Genomic DNA, 18,599 nt, shown 5'->3' with positions numbered 1-18,599 from the left:
ACCTTCCACCAAGTCTTTGGATTGCATGTTGTTGAAGTCTATAACAACTGCGGCTCCCTTGGTTTTCATGTGCATCATGTTGTCAGGTCGGTCAGCAAACAAGGGGATCCCCACCATTGGGATGCTGTGGTAAATAGTTTCATAAAGGCCATTGGTCCCACCATGGGTGATGAAGGCTTTGGTCTTTGTATGGCCTGAATGACACAACAATCAGAATCGAATGAGTGTTTAAGAATTGTGGGGGACAGAAAAGTTGTTTGCTGTAGAAAAGGAGAGAAAAATGCTGTTTTGTACCCACTAAGTCATTTTGTGGAATCCAGTCATAAAGTCTTGTGTTTGGAGCAATAGTGTCTGGGTTCTCGTCACTGTATCTCCAAAGTACCTTAAATAGAGAAAACAGAATGGTAAAGATCTGGGATGTAGAATGACCTACGCCAGAAAGCTTTGATAGGAAACATATCAATTAACCTTCTATGGTATTTGTCCTAAAGCAGTGGCAATTGTGTTTGCTCTTTCTTTGGTAAGGTTCTTGGTCATGGATCCCAAAGAAAACACCACAATGCCATCATCTCCAGAACTCTGCACAAACTCCTCGATATCCCGAAACAAAGTCCATCAGCATTTCATTTGAATAATTAAGATTGATATAAAGAAATGGGCCATAGAACACAGGATATTTCATTTAAATTGGTATCACAACTATTGTCTGTCAAGTAATGTTCATACTTAAAATTTGAATTGAATGAAAGTCTTACATTAGGAAGGGCTTGGCAGGTTTGCAGTGAAGGCCTCCAACAAACTTAAAGTTTGGGAGGAACGGTCGAGGGTACTCAAAGTCCCAGTAGGTTCGAATCAACCAAATGTCTGCCTTCCCCACCATCTCACACAACAATGTAGGTTTTCCTGATAAACATGTAAGAACAGCATAATTTTAAAAACGTAGCTACTAACTCCTTGTTGTACGTAACATTGGTCCACACACAGGTAGACCAGTACAGGGCATGTGATAAATGTTTCTGCAAAGAACAAAGTACTTTTGTGTGTACAAAAGCAATAACAAGCATAATCCTTGTATTTTAGCTCGGTTGTACAACTGGAGGTGAGCTTGTCGATAAATATTAACTGTGTCATAAGATAGTTTGTATGTTAGTAAAACAACACATTAATTTAAAGACTAGAGAACAGGATTTTTTTGTGTCGGTGTACTGTCCAGGCAACAAGCACTATCATAAGACAGAGTATCTTTTTGGCAAAACAGAGCACGCAACAGAGCATGAGGGGGGGAACACAGAGCAGAACCTTCAGAGGTCCCATCCTAGGAGTGCAAAAAGTAGAGACTGAGAGGAGCGAAGAAGTTGCAGTGTGCCAGTCGAGCGTCTGAAGTCCCGTAAGTAGAGATCACAACAAAGAGGGTGTGCTCTGAGTCAAAGTCTATGGGCAGTGTACAAAGTTTTCAGTTGAATAATCCCTCTACACCATCGAACACTAAAGTTTGCTTATGAACGAACGTACAGTTTTCCCATTAAAGTTCCCCTACAGTTAAGTTTGAAAGTATGTAAAAATACTATCAAATCACACTCGAGACGTTTGATTCACAGGGCTTTTACTTAGCACTAAGTTCACTGTAGAAGGCATCAAATGTCATCTTTGTTCCAAGAGTGACCATTATGTCTTGAGACAGATAGAACAGTGTGTTCTTCACCCTCTTCTCTCTTTAGTCTCTCCAGCAAGTCTATATTAGAGAACAAAGTTCTGGCTGTAGCCATGTTGAATTCCATACTAGTTTCCATTAAGGTCTTCATCTTCAGTATTGCCTGGATGATGTTATCATTTGGCATGTCGTCCAGTACCTTAGTATCTCATCTATCATTTCATTAAACTGTTCTTTGCGGTGGGGCACCTGGAGAATTTCAAAACAGTACCTAGCAGTGGTGCTGATGTCCGCTACGGTCGGTGAGGCTGAGTTGGGGATGACTGTGATTGCGTGTCCTCTCCGAGACAGCTCCTCCACGATGTTCTTCATGTTGATCCAGTGGCTGTGCTCTCCTGGCCAGATCAAGATCTTCCCCCCCGACACACACAGAGGGGAGTAGAGGAGTAGCAGAAACACACCGCTTCCCACAGTCCACATGTTAAGGACATTGCGGGGAAAAATAACCCTAGGAACGGATTTCAAAACTGTAGTCATGTGACCAAATGGTTCTGATTGGACAGTTTGGGATTGCATAATCTTCGTTTGCAACACTCCAGTTAGGGAATGTTCCTGTAGCAGGAAGTGAAGCTTTGTTAAAAAGTTGTTTTGTGGAAATGTACATCTTGAATGTCTCCTACAAAACAATCATCTTAAATGTCTCCATATTTATGACCAAACCCTTTGAATCACAATTCAAAGGAGGAAGCAGTAACTGTTTTGAAATCTTGATAGCCAAATGGAGACAGGAAGAGCTTTATGTTTTAAAACTATGTTTTGTTATAATGGTTTCTGACGACCACCAAATAAACCTAAATTGGAGTATTATCGTATGAGAATATGAATAGAAATGTGTAGGCAAAAATCATTTTCAGTCATTTTCATCACACTGTAAAAAGAATGGCCTTTATTCAGTCATAAATATACAGTTAACAAAACATGAGCACGCATTTGTCAATGTCAGTGGTTATTTATTTATTTATTAATAAAGTGGTTATTTATTATTAAATTAGTAATAAAGGTGGAGAGCTCCTTGGCTAAACCAGGCTAAGAAACGCAAGGTACGTGGGGCTGCTGGTCTTTCAAAGAGGGGAAGCTCATTTTCGGCCTACATCCTAAAAATGTTTTATTTATTTGGCTAGTTCACTGGCTAGTTCACCCCTACGACAAGCCTAGCCTACGATCTATCAAAACAAAATTAATCAAGGAGGAAATGTGGACATTACGTTAAACTGAAACAAGGAACGTGGTGTATAATTGTATGAAATGTATGATGACAATTGGTTAGCAATTTCGCCAAGCAAATACCAAGGAATAAGTTACTGCAGTCTGTCTTCCAACGACAGTTGCAAAATCCGCGATGGGATTTACTGAGTTACCTTCGGTGACTTTTTGTAGTACAAAATTACTGTCAAGCAAAAGGAGATGCACAGACCCTACAATCATCACGCGGAAGCCCAGCGTCCAGGCCAGCCCACTCCTCCATTCACCCCCAGAGACGCTGAGCGTCCGAGGCGGAACATAATCTCAGCATTCATCCAATGACCGTATAGTTTCGAAGCACTGAAAAAAACGGGACGCTACGGCAATGTATGAGAAGGAAATCAGTCAGTCGACCTGTTAATAGGCTATATGTAGCGTTAGCTGATTCTGAAAGGATTCGTCTTCGATATGAACGTGTTCTAACGCATTTAAAATGTTAACACAATAGTAAATATTTATCTTTTTTTATATTGCAGGGGAAGCTGAGCTTCCCTTGCAGTCTTAAAGAAATCGCCACTGAAAAAGACATGACCTTTTCTAGACAAGATTTTACCAATTGATAAACGGCTTGTAAAATGTTTATGTTTCACAAAGCTCAAAAAACTATTTTTCTTTATTTTAAAATAAAGGGGGGGGGGGGGGGGATACATGTGCCGTGTTTTTGCCATGAAATAGCCTATCTTAGAAAAACATCGGAGAATGAAATGTCCAGCGGGCGACTCTGAATTTTGGCTATGATGTCACAAAGCAATGTGTCATTTCTAATGTGTCATAGGCCTGTGTGTTGGTCGTAATGATCAAAATAACGATAAAAGTCTATGTCAACACAACACTGCAGTCACTCTCTTTTTCAATAGAACAGACAACATGAGCGGATTTCCAGAAAAGAAGCGGATGGAGAAGAAGAAGAAAGAACGGACACGGGTGGTAAAAAGCGGGCCACAGATACTGGCTGAACAAAGATGGGTCCGAGAGATGCAGAAAGCAAAGAAGGATGCAGAAACGAGGCGTAAAATTCAAAGGTGGCTAGACCTAAAAAAGATAATACAGAAGCCGCGTGAACAGAAGCTGGCAGAGCTCAGGGAGGCAGAGAAAAGGCTGGCAGAAGACAGGCTGGACATGCAGAGGCAGGAGAGGTGGAGAGAATGGATGCAGAAGGAGCGAGAGCTGTGGGACGCAGAGCAGAGACGGAAAGAGCAGGAGCTCAACTCCTCCAAGAAGAAACTTGAAGGTCTGCAGGAGACCAAGACACCTAACACACCGGTGGTTAAGTCTCTTACCATCATGGAGGAGTTGCAGATGTTGGATGAACTGCTTGAGGAGGTAAGACTAAAGCCATGTCATTTGTTTTTTTTACTTCAGAAAAGTGTCCTTTGTGTTGGGTATTCCATTACAGTGCTGAAAATGTTCTTGTCTCCAACACAGACAGCGGATATCAAAGTTCCATCAATGTCCCCCATCCATCAGCCAGTCTCCCTAACCCCCACACCCCTCCCACTGAGTAAAGATGGAGCACACTTGGGCCTCACCACCACCAAACCCCTGGAAGCTCAGGCCAGGCACCCCCACGGGGTCAAGCATCCCACCTGCACACCTTTTTCTGAGGACTCTCAAATCTACACCCACCCCTTGGCCAACCAGGAGGAAGAATTAGAGAGTGAACTGGCGAGGATGCAAGTTCTGGAGGCATCTGTTGAGGAGAGTTCCAACAGTGACATATTGAAAATTGAGAATGAGATAAAGGCTGAGGAGGGGAAAGCAGCAAAGAAAGAGACGGAGTCCATAGAAAGGCAGAAGAAAGCAGAAAAGCTGGCGCAGGAGAAGATGGAGAAGAAACAGAGGAAGCAGCTGGAGCAGGCAGAAAAAAGAAACATGGAGATTCAAAAAAGGCTTGAGAATGAGAGACGCAAAATGAAAGATCTAGAAAGGAAAGAGATGCAAAGGTTAGCAGAAGAGCAGAGGAAGGACATTGAGAAGAAAGAAAAGGAAGAGAAAAAGGCACATAAAGGAAAAGTGGAAATGAGGTCTTTGCCAAAATGTAGCTTCTTCGAGAAGTTCAAGAGGGCCTTTCATTTCCACTGATAAGAGAGACTTTCATCTACGGTAACACCAACCGTGACAAACATCAAGGACTGCCCTCTTTTCTGTTATCACCATGTAAGCAAGGGTTTTTGTGTTGCTGACCCTTCCAAACAAGAAAGTTAAACGTCTACACCTTTGCTCAGTCATTTGGATCACTGGCACACTTATCAACTTTCAACAAGCAACTGTGGAGAACCTTGCAGAACATTTATAGAAGTTGTGTTGTAGTAGTAGTAGTAGTAGTAGTAGTAGTAGTAGTAGTAGTAATAGTAGTAGTAGTAGTAGTAGTAGTAGTAGTAGTAGTAGTAGTAGTAGTAGTAATAGTAGTAGTAGTAGTAGTAGTAGTAGTAGTAGTAGTAGGAACAATAAAAACAATAATAATGGTGAAACAGGTGTTTTAAAGCATGTTTTTATTTACAAGCATGTGACTTTTGAAAAGTATACAACAGTAAGGATTCTGGGTTGATCATTTCTAAAAAATAAATACATAGAAATCTCAATGAATACAACATATTACATTATACATTTAGAGCAAGACAACAAATACAGTATCTTACATGAATACATGACATTTACACTGTGATTTTCAAGCACTCTCTGTTTTATTGAACTGAATGAAAGAATTAGTTAGTCTGACTGTCAGTGCATCTGATTGGAAAGTTATCTGAACATGAATTATATTATTCACCAAATTATATGCAATAAAAAGTACATCTCTTATACTATGAGAAATAATGTATTTGCAAGACCTTTAAGCAAAAGAAAATCCCACATAATCCACCAGGCATGATGGGAGTGGGATGTAATTCTGTACTCACCTATCAATATGAACCACACCCAAGGAGTAATACACTCCAGATTTCCATTAAAACAAACAAAACATGACAGGCATACAAGATCCCTACCTATGAATGACTACGTATGACTGGTGATGCTCTTACCTTGTCAATGACATAGCCTGTCTGGATTTCCATAGAACAGGTATGGGAGCAAGAGTATTGCAGCACAGACGGTGTGTCCTAAAAGGAAAAAACACAACTTGATCATTTTTTATAGCAATTATGGCATCATGTATTTGAAGAACATCAAATAACGTTCTAAATACCTTTGTGTGTCTCCTCACATTCCTGACTGACTGCTTTCTGATACTGGAGTACAATCTCCTTGCCCAGGCTGCTCAGTTTGGCTTCTGCAACAATGTTGCTGCTTCCCCAACGCCTCCCGGCAACCTCTTATCCACATCAATGTTATAGATGTGCTCAATTTTAACTAAAATCTAAAAGAGTATTTATATACATTAAATAAGCAACTGTGGAAGATGAATCTATTTACAAATTGTACATTAACTATACTAAGTTGTTTATTAACTCCATGCAGGGTTTGAACTCACAATGCGGATATGCCGTAAAGCTGGAAACTCCTGAATAATGTCACTGGTGGAGTGGCTTTGAATGAAGCAGACTCTCAGCAAAGGTCCTCTTCATTTTCTCCTTCAGTATGTCCATGTTTGGATGGGCTTCTTTGCACTCCTCTTTCATTCTGGCGACATGTTTCTCAAGTATGTTCTTGTTACATCACGGCAGTAAAATAGTAATTTCTAGTGTTTTCTGTATCATTTGTGTATTTAGCTTTTTAATTTAAATGATTACTGGTGGGGCTCTCTAAGGTCACAAGGGGTTTTGCACAGACACACATCAGCTATTTTGACACCACAACCATCAATGTTTAACATTTACAGTGACTCCTATCAGCTGTTATCATACCGGTTGACAGGTTCACTGTTTACTGCTGAGAGATTTAGACAAAACAACTCTGTATTAGTAGTAATAGTATTGGTAATCATTATATTGTACTATTGGACCATTGATTGACAATTTCAGTGAGAAGGATTTGTTTCTTCCTCCTGCCTATGTTTGATGATGTCACAATGGGGCTTTTACAGGTTACAGTTGAATGACTGTGCATGACTAACCCTAAAAAATATTTCCTTGACAGACAAGTTATTCAGGATGCAGGAAGTATAGCCTCAAAATACATTAATTGCTGGTATTTTGAAAAAATAGGACAGTCAAGCAGCGTTTCCTTATTATTGACAACAAACACACAGACATTGAGCACAGAATTGTTTATTAGCAGACTTCAAAGCTAGAATATGTGAGTGGTGGGAAATGTTGCGACATCATACATTACATGCCATTATATTACTCTTTTTTTTTTTTACTTTGCAGAGAGCGGCAGAATATTCCAGGGGTCATTAAGTGTGCCTTTATTCTCGCACTTGGTGTGTGTTTAGTGCTCTGTTAAAGTAGCTCAGGGTCGACAGCGCTGGATGAAGCGGGGGTAGAGACAGACATCCCTGATGTGATGTCTGTTCAGCAGCCAGGTGAGGAAGCGCTCCAGGCCCAGGCCGTAGCCACCGTGTGGACATGTTCCATACTTCCTCTAAAAGACACATATTTGACACTTGTCAGGGACCAAATGAACTGTATTTAGTAAAGTCTCAATGCACACAAACAATGCCTTACTGGAGTAAGAGACATAGAACTGCAGTCAATGTTTTCAGCATTTTCAGTGCCGGCATCCTGCTCTTAAGACGTACCTGGTCAGTGTACCAGTAGTAGGGGGTTGGGTCAATGCCTTCCCTCTTGTACCCCTCCAGTAGCTCCTCGGCATCCCAGATACGCATGGACCCTCCCACAATCTCTCCAACATTAGGCATCAGCACATCCACCTGGACGATGCACAAAAGCGGCACATTCGCTCATTCACAGCTAACCGTTCCGTCACCAACAGCTCATGGCTAACCGACAACACTGGATCAAAACGAGATGATGCCGCGGTTCACCGTACCGACTCGGTGAGACGCCGGTCCTCGGGGCAGCGCTGCATGTAGAAGGACTTGATCTCGGCAGGGAAGCGGCAAAGCAGGATGGTCTCGTTGATGCTGTCGGTCATCAGCCTCTCAGGGGCTTCGGGGATGTCCTGAGACACAGGTGACAGGGATGAAGCTAATACGACACATCAAGACACCCCAAGACGAGTTTGAAAACGACGTGTATAGGGTTATGGTCTACAAGCAAACCAATTACTAGCAATTACATGGAAGTACAATGACATGTAGCCCATGTAAAACTCGTTAGGAAACAGTAAGCACTTTTCCACACAAACCTCTCCAAACTCATAGTAGGTGCCGTCATCCTTCTTGATGTCATGCTCTTTCAGCCAGACAATTGCGTCGGTGTAGTTCATCCTCTTGAAGGGCCTCTTGGGTGGCTTGAAGTTCTGTGGTTTCGGAGTTATTCAGATTGTCATGGATGGTTTTGAGAACCATTCTCTGTACAACAAGACTAGGGCAGAGTGTTGTAATATCTGTGCCAGACTTACAGGGTTGACTTCATAGAGGAGAGGAGCGGCCGGAGATTTCAGAACACGATCCACCACGTCACACACCAGGTCCTCCAGGCGGGTCAGAAGGTCCTCATAGGTCATGAAGGGACACTCTGCCTCTATGTGAGTGTACCTGCAGAACAGAGGTCAAACAAGGTTAAGGTGGTCTGAAAGTGCCACTGCAGGCTGAACCTCACATAATAACGTATGATATACTTAACAAAATGGTGCACATATGACGGGAGATGGTCCTGAAGTAGGTCAGGGTTGGTAATACGACCTTTTTTACCAGCTCTTGTCACATTTATTATATATGTTACCTATTGTTTGCTTGTTTGAAATTAGTTAGACTATCGTGCATTTCTACTTTATCTTTTATTTAAGATCCATATATGTTTATTGTATGCACCTTCCTGCCACAGTTAACTCCTTGTTTGTGTGAACCTACATGGCGAATAAACCCAATTCTGATTGGCTTATCCAAAAGGTACTCACTCGGACAGGTGCCTGCGTGTGCGGGACTGCTCAGCGCGGTAAGACTGGGCAATGCAGAAGGTGTCCCCCAAGGCTGGGATGCAGGTCTCCAGGTACAGCTGGGAGGACTGGGTGAGGAATGCCTCCTCACCAAAGTAGTTCAGGTTGAAGAGGGTGGAGCCTCCCTCCACCTGGGTCTGCACTAGGGTGGGAGGGGTGATCTAGGAGAAAAGAAAGAAGCAAGAAAAGTCTTTAACGGGTTCCAGGATCAACACAATTTCACAACAGCGACTTGTGTGTATTCAAGGGTCAATGCCCGTCAATCCAGGACAGGTATCACACTTAGAAATAGTGTTTTAAGCTTCAAAAACCCTCCAACACAGAGGGCTTCCTCACCTCGTAGTATCCACGGTTGAAGAAATGGTCCCTGAAGCACTGTGTGACAGTGGAGCGAACACGAAGGATCTTGGAGACGTTCTCCCCGCGGATCAGCATGTGCCGGTTGTTGAGCTGGACGTCCACGTCGGACTCCTCGTTCAGCAGGTTGTCAGCGCCACCAGCCGGGGCCAGACCCACCAGCTCCCAGAAGTCGCAGTGCAGCTCGTGGCCACCGGGGGCCTGGATGAACGGAAACAGACATTGTGGCTTTGTATGGGATCTTATCACAGTATCAGATCAAATCAAACAGTTCACAGAAACATCCCCCCCAAAGGAGTACTATCAAAATCAATGGCGTTCAATTTAGGACTGAATGTTTACCTGTTTACCCTCTGGCACTGGCTTCACCATCCCATACAAAGCAACAGTGCTCTCTGTCGACAGGACAAGGGCATTGTAGCACTGACACTGCAAGTAGAGGGTTGGTACAAAACAATGTGAGAAGCAAATACACAGGGAATTATTCAAGTGGCATGTACAAAGAGGTGTTGGAAGTCAAAGCAAAACGTCATCATCATTTTCTTTTTACCAATTTATCCGTAAGAACACACTGCAGGTAACCAGTCCCATCCCTCAGGACAATGAAGAGAAGATTTTTTCCTAATAAGAAAACAGATACAATAAGCCATACAGCCTTTTTTCTTTTTTCCTAAACAACAGCCTTTAAACGATTCCCACCCATATTGCATTCATGTGCCAATTCAATCCATGCCAACCCTGTTTAAAAGGGAACAGTAACAGATCAACATGCTAACAGAGGGTCCCACGTTTCATCCCCACCAGCTTGTGCCGTCCTCACCTTGCCTCCTCAGCCGGTGCACCCACCCAAACACCTTCACCCTCTGCTCCCTCAGTGGCTCAAGTTGATGAATCTTAGCCTGAGGGGTCAAAAACAACAAAAAACAAAACACAAAAAGGGACACAGACTAAGAAACGTGACAGAAGATCCCACGGTGTATATGCACGCGTTTCATCTGCGAGGACTTCAGAGTACGGGTAGAAACATACTTAAGTACTCAAGATACACTATAACTGCCGTCAATGGAACCTCACCGTTTTAGGCTCTGGAAGGCTTAGGTCTTGCTCGATGACGATTTTCTTTGCTTCCTCCAAGTTTTTCTCTCTTCTGTCATTGTCTTCTGTCTACAATTTAACAAGACATTAACACCCAACCAACCAGTCAACACTTAGTTGGTACTAATCCCCAGGAACAACCTGCAGTTTACGTTAGTCTGGTTACAGACTTTTATACCTCATTTTTGTCTTTGGCATCCTTCTTCACCTGTCCCCGGTTCATTTGCTTCTTTGCATTCTTCATCTGAGTCTTCGAGATCACTGCCCAAAGCTAGAGTGTAATAAACAAAACATTTGAAAAGGTACAATAGGTATGCACAGTTTTCTTTTCTGTAAAAAAAAAAGATAAATGTTTGTCCCCTACAAACATGTTGTGTACGTTAATGAGGCCCTCAGAGTTGTTTAGCAGCACGGACAGCGAAATGCAGGGTGCTACTTCTTCTATTTGAATATATTTGATAATGTTATCTATTGCAGCTTTAATAAATAACTATTACTTGATCAAACATGATGTTAGAGAGAAATATTCTTGCATCCTACCTCTCCCTCCTTCTGAGAATCCACATATATCGTTGGGAAGGGCTCCTTTCCCACAGATGACAACGCCTGTGAAACAGAACATGTTACCATAAGAAATTTTTTATACACTTGGATTTTTGAGAACACAGAAGCATAATAGGAATCAATGTCTGCTGTCCGGCTTAATAAATAACTTTTCACTCTTACCTTTAAAGGAGTTTTAAATGGTTTCTGTTCGGATCCGTCACCATCCTGATCACTTCCTTTTTTGTCAGACACATACAGCTCACCTGACAAAATTGGAAAAAACTATTTAAAGTTGAACGTTCAATCAAATTAATAAAGATGCTAATTCTCTCTGCCTCCAGGGAGCATGAGTATCCCTGCAAACGTCGTCAGTAGCAAGGTGTTGTGTTTACCATGACATGAGAAACTGAGGACATACACCTTGACTGCATGGTAAAAAACATATTGAATACCCACTCGCATTCAAGTGCAGCTAGTTATAGCTCGTCTACCCTTTGGCAACACTGCTTAAAAGTACACAATTAAGCGACAGTGTTGATCTATTTAGCGATCACCTTCGCTAGCGACAAAATCTAATCTGGCGACTTTCGGCTGTTTTGTCAACCTCCGTTTAGGTTGTTGCGCAGCAGAGCCCGTCGGAGGGTCCACTCCCTAATAAGCCCCATTGTATCGAATTTGGTTGCAGTTCCACCAGAGTTCCACTGGGGATGATTGCAGGCGAGTGCAAAATGAATGGGAGTCTATGGAGCAGGACGGCTAAATTGGTCTCTTTCGTCTGATTGTCGTTGAGAAATCTCAGATTTGATTGTAGTTTTTGCTAGTTCAACATGGATTATAGGTCGAAAGTTGAATGAACGAGTATTTCTGTTCTTTCGGTTTCTTACAAGTCAGAAGCCGGAAGTTTTCCGAGGGTGGACTTTCTCCCCGACATGCCAGAGGCAATACTGCAGTATCTTAGATTTCGGCAGCACTGAATCTAAGCTGTAATGCTAATGGAGCGGCTATACACCACTCACGTTAGTAGTTCTAGCTACAGATAGCTAATGGGGAACAAGACTGAGATAGCCCTGCTAGCTACCATGTGATGCAACACCTTGCACACTAACCACCAGGGTCCCGGAACAAATTAAACATGAGCTCGCAGATTTGTCTGGTTTCTAGGCAAGGCCATGGGTGTCTACTATAAGGACCCGATGGTAGCTTCTGGCATCCAGGCACTATTGTAGCATGCATTATCGCCATACCTGCGGATAGTTGGTCCGCACCTTTCGTTACTTCCTCCGCCATTCGGGAAACTTCTGGCTTCTGACTAGTAAGAAATCGAAAGAACAACTTGCCTTCTGACTAGTAAGACATCGAAAGGACAATTGTCCGATTTCTTACTAGTCAGAAGCCAGAAGTTTCCCGAGAGTGGACTTTCTCCCCGGCATTTTCACCAGCAACATAACTGTAATTGTGTTTACTGTTTGTCATAGAAAGTCCCGCCCCCCCCCCCCCCCCGGCCAGAGGCAATACTGCAATATTTTAGATTTCGGCAGCACTGAATCTAACCTAGTAGGCTGTAATGCTAATGGAGCGGCTAGACAGCACTCACGTCACGCTAGTAGTTCTAGCTAAAGATAGCTAATGGGGAACAAGACTGAGGTAGCCTTGCTAACTACCATGTGATACAACTCATTGCACATACACTACGGGTCTCGGAGCAAATAAAACATGTGCTTGCAGATTGATCTGGTTTCTAGGCAAGGCCAAGGGTGTCTACTAAGAGGACCCGATGTTAGCTTCTGGCATCCAGGCACTACTAGGCTAGCTACGACAGTATTGTAGCATGCATTATCGCCATACCCACGGATAGTTGGTCCGCACCTTTCGTTACTTCATCCGCCATTCCCGATAGAGACTAAAATGTAGGACAAATGTACACAGGTAATCTTCTAAACTGTTGGACCTTGAAGAATGATGACAACGTGGGAGTTCTTGCTTGTTTTAGCTAAGTCCTGAAGTGCATGCTTAGTGTCAGTGGTGGGTTTCCGAAATGCAGTTAGATTACTCGTCAGCTTCGAGTCCACAACACCCATTGGACGAAATCTATTTCCGACAGCAGTAAACTACGCGTGGATTTGTCGTCATTTGTGTCATTCAATGCAGCCAGCTAGTTCCGCCATGAAACAGGTAGCTGATGAAATCGCAGGACATTCATCTAAAAAATGTTCTCTCAGCAGGGTCACTGGGGCCACGATAGGGGCGTTCGACTTCATGCAGCGCCGGTGTCGCCTGCAGCCGCCTGCAGCCCGGCTGACTTGAAGCAGTTCATGTGTAAGATTGTCTTTACCCTGTCAACACACCCATGTGGGGCCCATGTGGGTTGTATATGGGCTAGTGAGTGGGCCCCATATGGGCTGCCCACATGGGGTTCCATAGGGGCCCCATGTGGGCAAGCCCATATGGGCTGAAGGTGGGCCCTATCTAAATCCCACATGGGCAACCCAGGTTACTCCCATCTAGGACCCACTAGCTGGGCCCCATGTGGGCTGATTATGGGTCCCTGATAGTACTACGTACCCTATGGTGATTTATTTATTTTACTACTCAATATCCCATAAAATGAATGTAGTTTCTAACAGTCAACCAAGGTTGATGAAAAATTCCATACAGCACAGTATCAGTCATAGTCTGGATGCATCTCATCGTACTACTGGAAAATATATGTATGTTAGACGTCAATACATTTTATTTTACTTCAGCTGCTGGAAGCCAGCCGAGTCGACTAGTGGTCCACGCCACCGACGCCAGAGCTATGTTGAGATTTGGTCCACGCCTTACACTTCTTTGATTGGCTGAAGCACACTATTGGTCGAGTTGCTACCGGAAGTTGTAACCGATGTGGAGAGTTAGTTAGCAAACGTTGGTAAGGTGTCGGAGTTGGTGTTATTGTAACATAGCTGTATCATAAGTACGATACATTACAGTTAAAGCTGTGATCTGTAACATGGTTGGGGTGAAAGTAATTGGAAATGATGCAGAATTCCAACCGGAGCTTGCATCTGCTGGCTCAAGGCTAGCCGTAGTGAAGTTCACAATGGCAGGGTAAGGCTCAAAATCTTGACACAGGCCCATGGCATTTCTAGCTAGCTAGTTACAGCTAATTAGTTACTTCATTTTCATAATGTAGCTATCTATGAAAAAGCGTCGAGGAAAAATGTCTTTCTGCAACACGTATGAAATAAAAATGCATCTGCTATCTTACTATAAGCTGTGCCAGGGCGATTGCTAGCTAGCTACTGTGTCGTCTTTTAGCAAATTAGCCTAGCTAACTATGACATAGCAATATCACAGACCTGGATTCTTAAAAGTAGCAAGCTAGCTAACCATCCACCGCCAACTACAGGACTCGTCTATTACTATATTAATACGTCTAAACATGTTTATTTAATTAAAGAATCCACGGATTGTCCTTCTCCCCAGTTAGATTTCTAATGCACTCGTTTATGCGACGTTCTTGGTCGAGTACCTACTACTAGTAGTACTAGTGCAGGTATCTAATAATTTATAGACAACTCGCTGATGCAATTTACTGGTAAATGATTAGCCTGGTACACACATTCTCCAAACACCTGTTACAATAACGTGTTTTGTTTCCTCTTGAGGTGTCGGCCATGTGTCAGAATAGCCCCTGCCTTCAATATGTTGAGTAACAAGTACCCACAAGTTGTTTTTCTCGAAGTAGACGTGCACGTCTGTCAGGTGAGTGATGTTAAATAAAATTGAGTGATGTTGATAAATTAATGTGGAGCTAATGCATTCATCCCATTATACACAAGCAGTGAAAAGGAATGGCCATGTTATCCTAATACATAATAATTCTGACCAGGAACTAATTGTTTCGGGGCTGTAATTGTAGTAAGAGGGGGGTGGGAATTGTTTTCATCGATCTGCATGCAGACAATTCAGCTTGATGGATTTTCTTTTTCTTCTCTTACAGGCAACGGCTGCTGCCAACAACATTTCGGCCACGCCAACATTTTTGTTCTTCCGGAACAGAGTGCGTATCGATCAGTATCAAGGCGCAGATGCCTCCGGGTTGGAGGACAAAATAAAACAGCACGTCGAAAATGACCCTGGAAGCAACGAGGACTCAGACATTCCAAAGGGATACGTGAGTTTGCTCTGCTTACCCTGTGGCCTTTTGGTCGATTTGACCGTGCGCACTCGTAGAGCTTAGAGTAGATGCGACAAGATGTTGCTCTCACCCGTCCCTTGATCCCCACATCTCGCTGTTCCCTGCCTGTCTAGATGGACCTCATGCCGTTTGTGAGCAAAGCTGGATGTGAGTGCCTCAACGAGAGCGACGACTGTGGCTTTGACAACTGCTTAGTCAAGGACACCACTTACTTGGAATCAGACTGTGATGAACAGGTGAGTTCGCAGACCCCCCACCGCATGGCAATTATTCTGCATCTTAGATCAGCTGGGATTGTGAGACGCGTTTGAAATGAGTTTCGTATGTGTGCGTTACTCGAAATGTAAATTCTCACCCTCAGCTCCTCATTACAATGGCCTTCAATCAGCCCGTGAAGCTGTTTTCGATGAAGCTTCAGTCCTCGGATTTAGGTGAGTCCTGCTGCCTTACACAATGTCCATGGACTTTCCGATTGTGACGTACAAAAGAAAAATCAGTCGCATCACAGCAGATACATTGGCACACTGCACTACAGTAGAATTACACCACGCTAGCTCAATCCCCAAGGTGCATTGTGAACACAGTGAATCATTTGGAAGCAGAATTGGTACACTAATCATGCAAGTATTTCTGCCCATACCCAGAACATTCTCACACGGAAGTCTTGATTTGGCCAAGGTCTCCCATTTGTTGTTATACATCTTATAGGATACAAGCATATAACATAGCATATAACAGACCCTGTTGTTCCGCTGTCTGGCAAGAGACTGCACCCACTTGCCGCACTGAACTAACTACTACTGAAATTGAGATGTTACACTGTAGTAAAGTAATTGAGATGTTATTGTTGCGCTGTAGTTTCACTCTGTCTGGTAACTGAGATGCAGTTTGTACAAATTGGCGGTTTGACTCTGACCACCGAAGAACTGAATTATTCACTTCTGATTCTTGATCTTCTGCTGTATGTTTGAGATGCTCTATATCAGGGGTGTCAAACTCCAGTCCTCGAGGGCCGCTGTCCTGCATGTTTTGGATGTTTACCTGCTCCAACACACCTGATTCAATTAAATGGGTTGTTATAACGACCATTCATTAGAATCAGGTGAGCTGGATCAGGGAAACATCTAAAACATGCAGGACAGCGGCCCTCGAGGACCAGAGTTTGACACCCCTGCTCTTTATGCACAATTTGTCCGTTACTTTTGATAAAACCATCCAAATAAATGAATACAATGGAAATGTAGTGTCAAAACGTGACTAGAAGTAACAAGAGGGGAATCCAGCTGACACGTCTTGTTTTTACCTCTTCTCTTGCTCTTTCTCCTGCTCTTTCTCCTGCTTGACGTCTACCCTGGGGAGCACAGCACAGGCACCAAAGTGCGTGAAGATCTTCATCAACCTGCCTCGCTCCATGGACTTTGACGACGCGGAGAGGAGCGAAGCCACCCAGACCCTGGAGCTGGCCGAGGAGGACTGCAAAGAGGACTTCCTGATTCCCCTGCGCTACGTCAAGTTCCAGAACGTCCAAAGCGTGACCGTAAGTCGCCGTCCGCCCGCCAGCTCCTCCTTTTGCTTTCCTGCCTTCCTGTCTTCAACACCCCCTTTTAGAAGTTCTATTCCCCCCCCCCCCCCCCCCAAAGATGGTGTTTCGTTCATGTAACAATGGTTTATGAGGGCCATTATGTGTTTAACGAGGCAGCAGGTTTCCCCTTCTGGTACATGTGATATAAGATCACCACCTAGTGGTGAAATTTGGGCATAGCGGCTTCTAACCAAGCTCTGATGGGTTGGCCTGCGCTGCGTATAAAGATAACTACTTTTTTGTGTGTTTTAAATAGTTATTTATCAAGTCAAACCAAGGAGATGAGGAGACAACAAAAATTAATTACCTGACGTTCATCGGGACACCTGTACAAGCGACAAACATGAACGACTTCAAAAGGGTAAGACCTGCCGTCACCTTCACTGGGTTTTTGAATTCACCAGAAACATAATATGTATTTGTTAGTTTGACTATAAACCAATTTCCTTTGACGGAAACGTGCTTAAATGTCCACAACCTTGCATGTTTAAGTCGGCCAAACGTTTGGAGAAATGTGTAATAGGCATACATTCCTACCTTCTATTTGAATGTATTTTATTTCAATTGATTACAGGTTGTGGGCAAGAAAGGGGAGAGTCACTGAGAAGGAAGGCGACCAGCCGTATGACCGCAGATCCCTCCAGACCTCCCTCTGCCATAGCTGCCATGTTAGCTCAAATGTCAAACATAACAGACAACACTTGTCCCAAACTGTTCTCCATATTTTCGAAGTGATGGCACCAGAAGAGGCGTCCAATTCTGAACATTTTTATTGTAATTCAGGAAACACTGTAAATAAACGGAATCCTTTTTCAAAGGCATTGTTGGGGCTGTCTCTTGACTTGGATGAACAGTGGAGCCAATGTAACTGAACAGTGATACATACACTCTGCTGTACATGCAATATTTAGCTCTAGATATTGTCAGATGATTTAATCCACTTTGTAATTATGATGTGATACCTAGCTATACTGAAATCAGTATATTGATCCCAAAGTAAATTCAAGGGTTCAGGTAACAGTGTGCACAAAGCTGTACTCCACTACTGGCGGTTTAGATGGTTTATTGACATTTTCCTTTTCAAAATATTTATTCTATAATGAAGCAAGCATTCAAAAAGCAAAACAAGATTGACACAATTCTTAATGACCACATTTGGCCACATGGTGTCACCAAAGGCCTTTCTATGCACCCTAGTTTTGCCAAAAAATCTCACGTTGGCCTTTCCAGAGAATGTCCTTTGCAGGATCTTAAATATAATACAATTGTTTTTAATTGTCTTTCCAAGGGTCAAAGCAAGTACAGTGTATGCGGAAGACCATTCAGTCACTTGCATTCTTTTGTGAAATTAAATGGACAAAACAAAATACGTTTGCTGTTTATCACGTCCAGAAGGGCTTAATGCATCCAATCATTTCCTTTCGTGCAGTCAGTGAGCAGAGGCACTTGTTGGAGCATGTAGTTCCATGGGTCAACCACAGCATTAGGAAAATGAATGCATGCCGATGTCCCCCGTCGCTCTTAACGTCCTCCTGTCTAATTTTAAGAGGACAGAGAGGCCTGTGTTAGGGTTCACGTCTGTGGGTCCTGGATCAAAGACGTTACTTCAGGACAGAGGCCACAGTGAAATGGGTCTGAGGGTGCCGTTGGAGGACAGCCATCAACTTCACGGCAGCTCTGATGAGATGTTCAGCCGCCCTGGAAGTCAACATGTTTGCGGGCTTCGTCGAAACATGCTGGTCCGTTTAATTGCCTCGAGCTGGGATAACAAAAAAAAAAAAAACGCTTTTGATCATGGAACTCTTAAGTTGTAGTCTGGCCTGATGAATGCTTTGTGTTCAACCTTTTTATGGATGTTGGAAATGATGCCCTTAGTGGGATAT

The 18,599-nt window shown here is 43.2% G+C and overlaps 3 protein-coding genes and 1 pseudogene across 6 annotated transcripts; 2 read left to right on the top strand and 2 right to left on the bottom strand.

Moving 5' to 3' along the window:
* Positions 1-228: 228 nt before the first annotated feature.
* On the bottom strand, positions 229-2,131 carry LOC146220656 (UDP-glucuronosyltransferase 2A3-like; annotated as a pseudogene).
* Positions 2,132-3,713: 1,582 nt separating this feature from the next.
* On the top strand, positions 3,714-5,393 carry LOC146220655 (uncharacterized). Its single transcript, XM_084694199.1, has 2 exons — positions 3,714-4,276; positions 4,379-5,393. The coding sequence occupies exons 1-2, from the start codon at positions 3,821-3,823 to the stop codon at positions 5,033-5,035; spliced, it is 1,113 nt and encodes a 370-aa protein (XP_084550325.1). The 5' UTR covers positions 3,714-3,820; the 3' UTR covers positions 5,036-5,393.
* A 1,752-nt stretch (positions 5,394-7,145) lies between these two features.
* Positions 7,146-12,997, bottom strand: nars1 (asparaginyl-tRNA synthetase 1). Of its 4 annotated transcripts, none has more exons than XM_084694203.1 (15): positions 12,800-12,997; positions 11,135-11,217; positions 10,949-11,014; positions 10,587-10,679; positions 10,388-10,477; positions 10,134-10,212; positions 9,864-9,934; positions 9,656-9,742; positions 9,293-9,514; positions 8,918-9,117; positions 8,420-8,555; positions 8,204-8,317; positions 7,886-8,017; positions 7,635-7,766; positions 7,146-7,477 (listed from the first exon to the last, which is right to left on the bottom strand). In XM_084694203.1, the coding sequence occupies exons 1-15, from the start codon at positions 12,840-12,842 to the stop codon at positions 7,346-7,348; spliced, it is 1,680 nt and encodes a 559-aa protein (XP_084550329.1). In that variant the 5' UTR covers positions 12,843-12,997; the 3' UTR covers positions 7,146-7,345. The 4 variants fall into 4 exon arrangements, with proteins under 4 accessions (XP_084550329.1, XP_084550331.1, XP_084550330.1 ...); XM_084694205.1 differs by having other exon boundaries at positions 12,821-12,997; XM_084694204.1 differs by lacking the exon at positions 12,800-12,997 and adding an exon at positions 12,199-12,350.
* Positions 12,998-13,798: 801 nt separating this feature from the next.
* On the top strand, positions 13,799-17,537 carry txnl1 (thioredoxin-like 1). Its single transcript, XM_084694074.1, has 8 exons — positions 13,799-14,041; positions 14,602-14,698; positions 14,937-15,110; positions 15,248-15,370; positions 15,496-15,565; positions 16,499-16,671; positions 16,973-17,077; positions 17,291-17,537. The coding sequence occupies exons 1-8, from the start codon at positions 13,944-13,946 to the stop codon at positions 17,318-17,320; spliced, it is 870 nt and encodes a 289-aa protein (XP_084550200.1). The 5' UTR covers positions 13,799-13,943; the 3' UTR covers positions 17,321-17,537.
* Positions 17,538-18,599: the final 1,062 nt, after the last annotated feature.

Source organism: Hypomesus nipponensis, chromosome 27 (genome assembly GCF_054491055.1).
Source record: "Hypomesus nipponensis isolate SF chromosome 27, ASM5449105v1, whole genome shotgun sequence".
Lineage (NCBI taxonomy): Eukaryota > Metazoa > Chordata > Actinopteri > Osmeriformes > Osmeridae > Hypomesus > Hypomesus nipponensis.
Note: the sequence above shows the minus strand (reverse complement) of the source record. Positions and strands in the feature narration are given on the sequence as shown.

Excerpts from the sequence above, each read along its gene's own strand:
- nars1 (XM_084694203.1), bottom strand. The coding sequence starts at position 12,842 with ATGGCGGATGAAGTAACGAAAGGTGCGGACCAACTATCCGTGG. Across the intron at positions 10,213-10,387 it reads GCCTTCCAGAGCCTAAAACG|GCTAAGATTCATCAACTTGA; the intron begins GTGAGGTTCCAT and ends TTGACCCCTCAG. Across the intron at positions 8,018-8,203 it reads CCTACTATGAGTTTGGAGAG|GACATCCCCGAAGCCCCTGA; the intron begins GTTTGTGTGGAA and ends CCTGTGTCTCAG.
- txnl1 (XM_084694074.1), top strand. The coding sequence starts at position 13,944 with ATGGTTGGGGTGAAAGTAATTGGAAATGATGCAGAATTCCAACCGGAG. Across the intron at positions 14,042-14,601 it reads GTGAAGTTCACAATGGCAGG|GTGTCGGCCATGTGTCAGAA; the intron begins GTAAGGCTCAAA and ends TTTCCTCTTGAG. Across the intron at positions 15,371-15,495 it reads AATCAGACTGTGATGAACAG|CTCCTCATTACAATGGCCTT; the intron begins GTGAGTTCGCAG and ends TCTCACCCTCAG.
- LOC146220655 (XM_084694199.1), top strand. The coding sequence starts at position 3,821 with ATGAGCGGATTTCCAGAAAAGAAGCGGATGGAGAAGAAGAAGAAAGAA. Across the intron at positions 4,277-4,378 it reads TGGATGAACTGCTTGAGGAG|ACAGCGGATATCAAAGTTCC; the intron begins GTAAGACTAAAG and ends TCTCCAACACAG.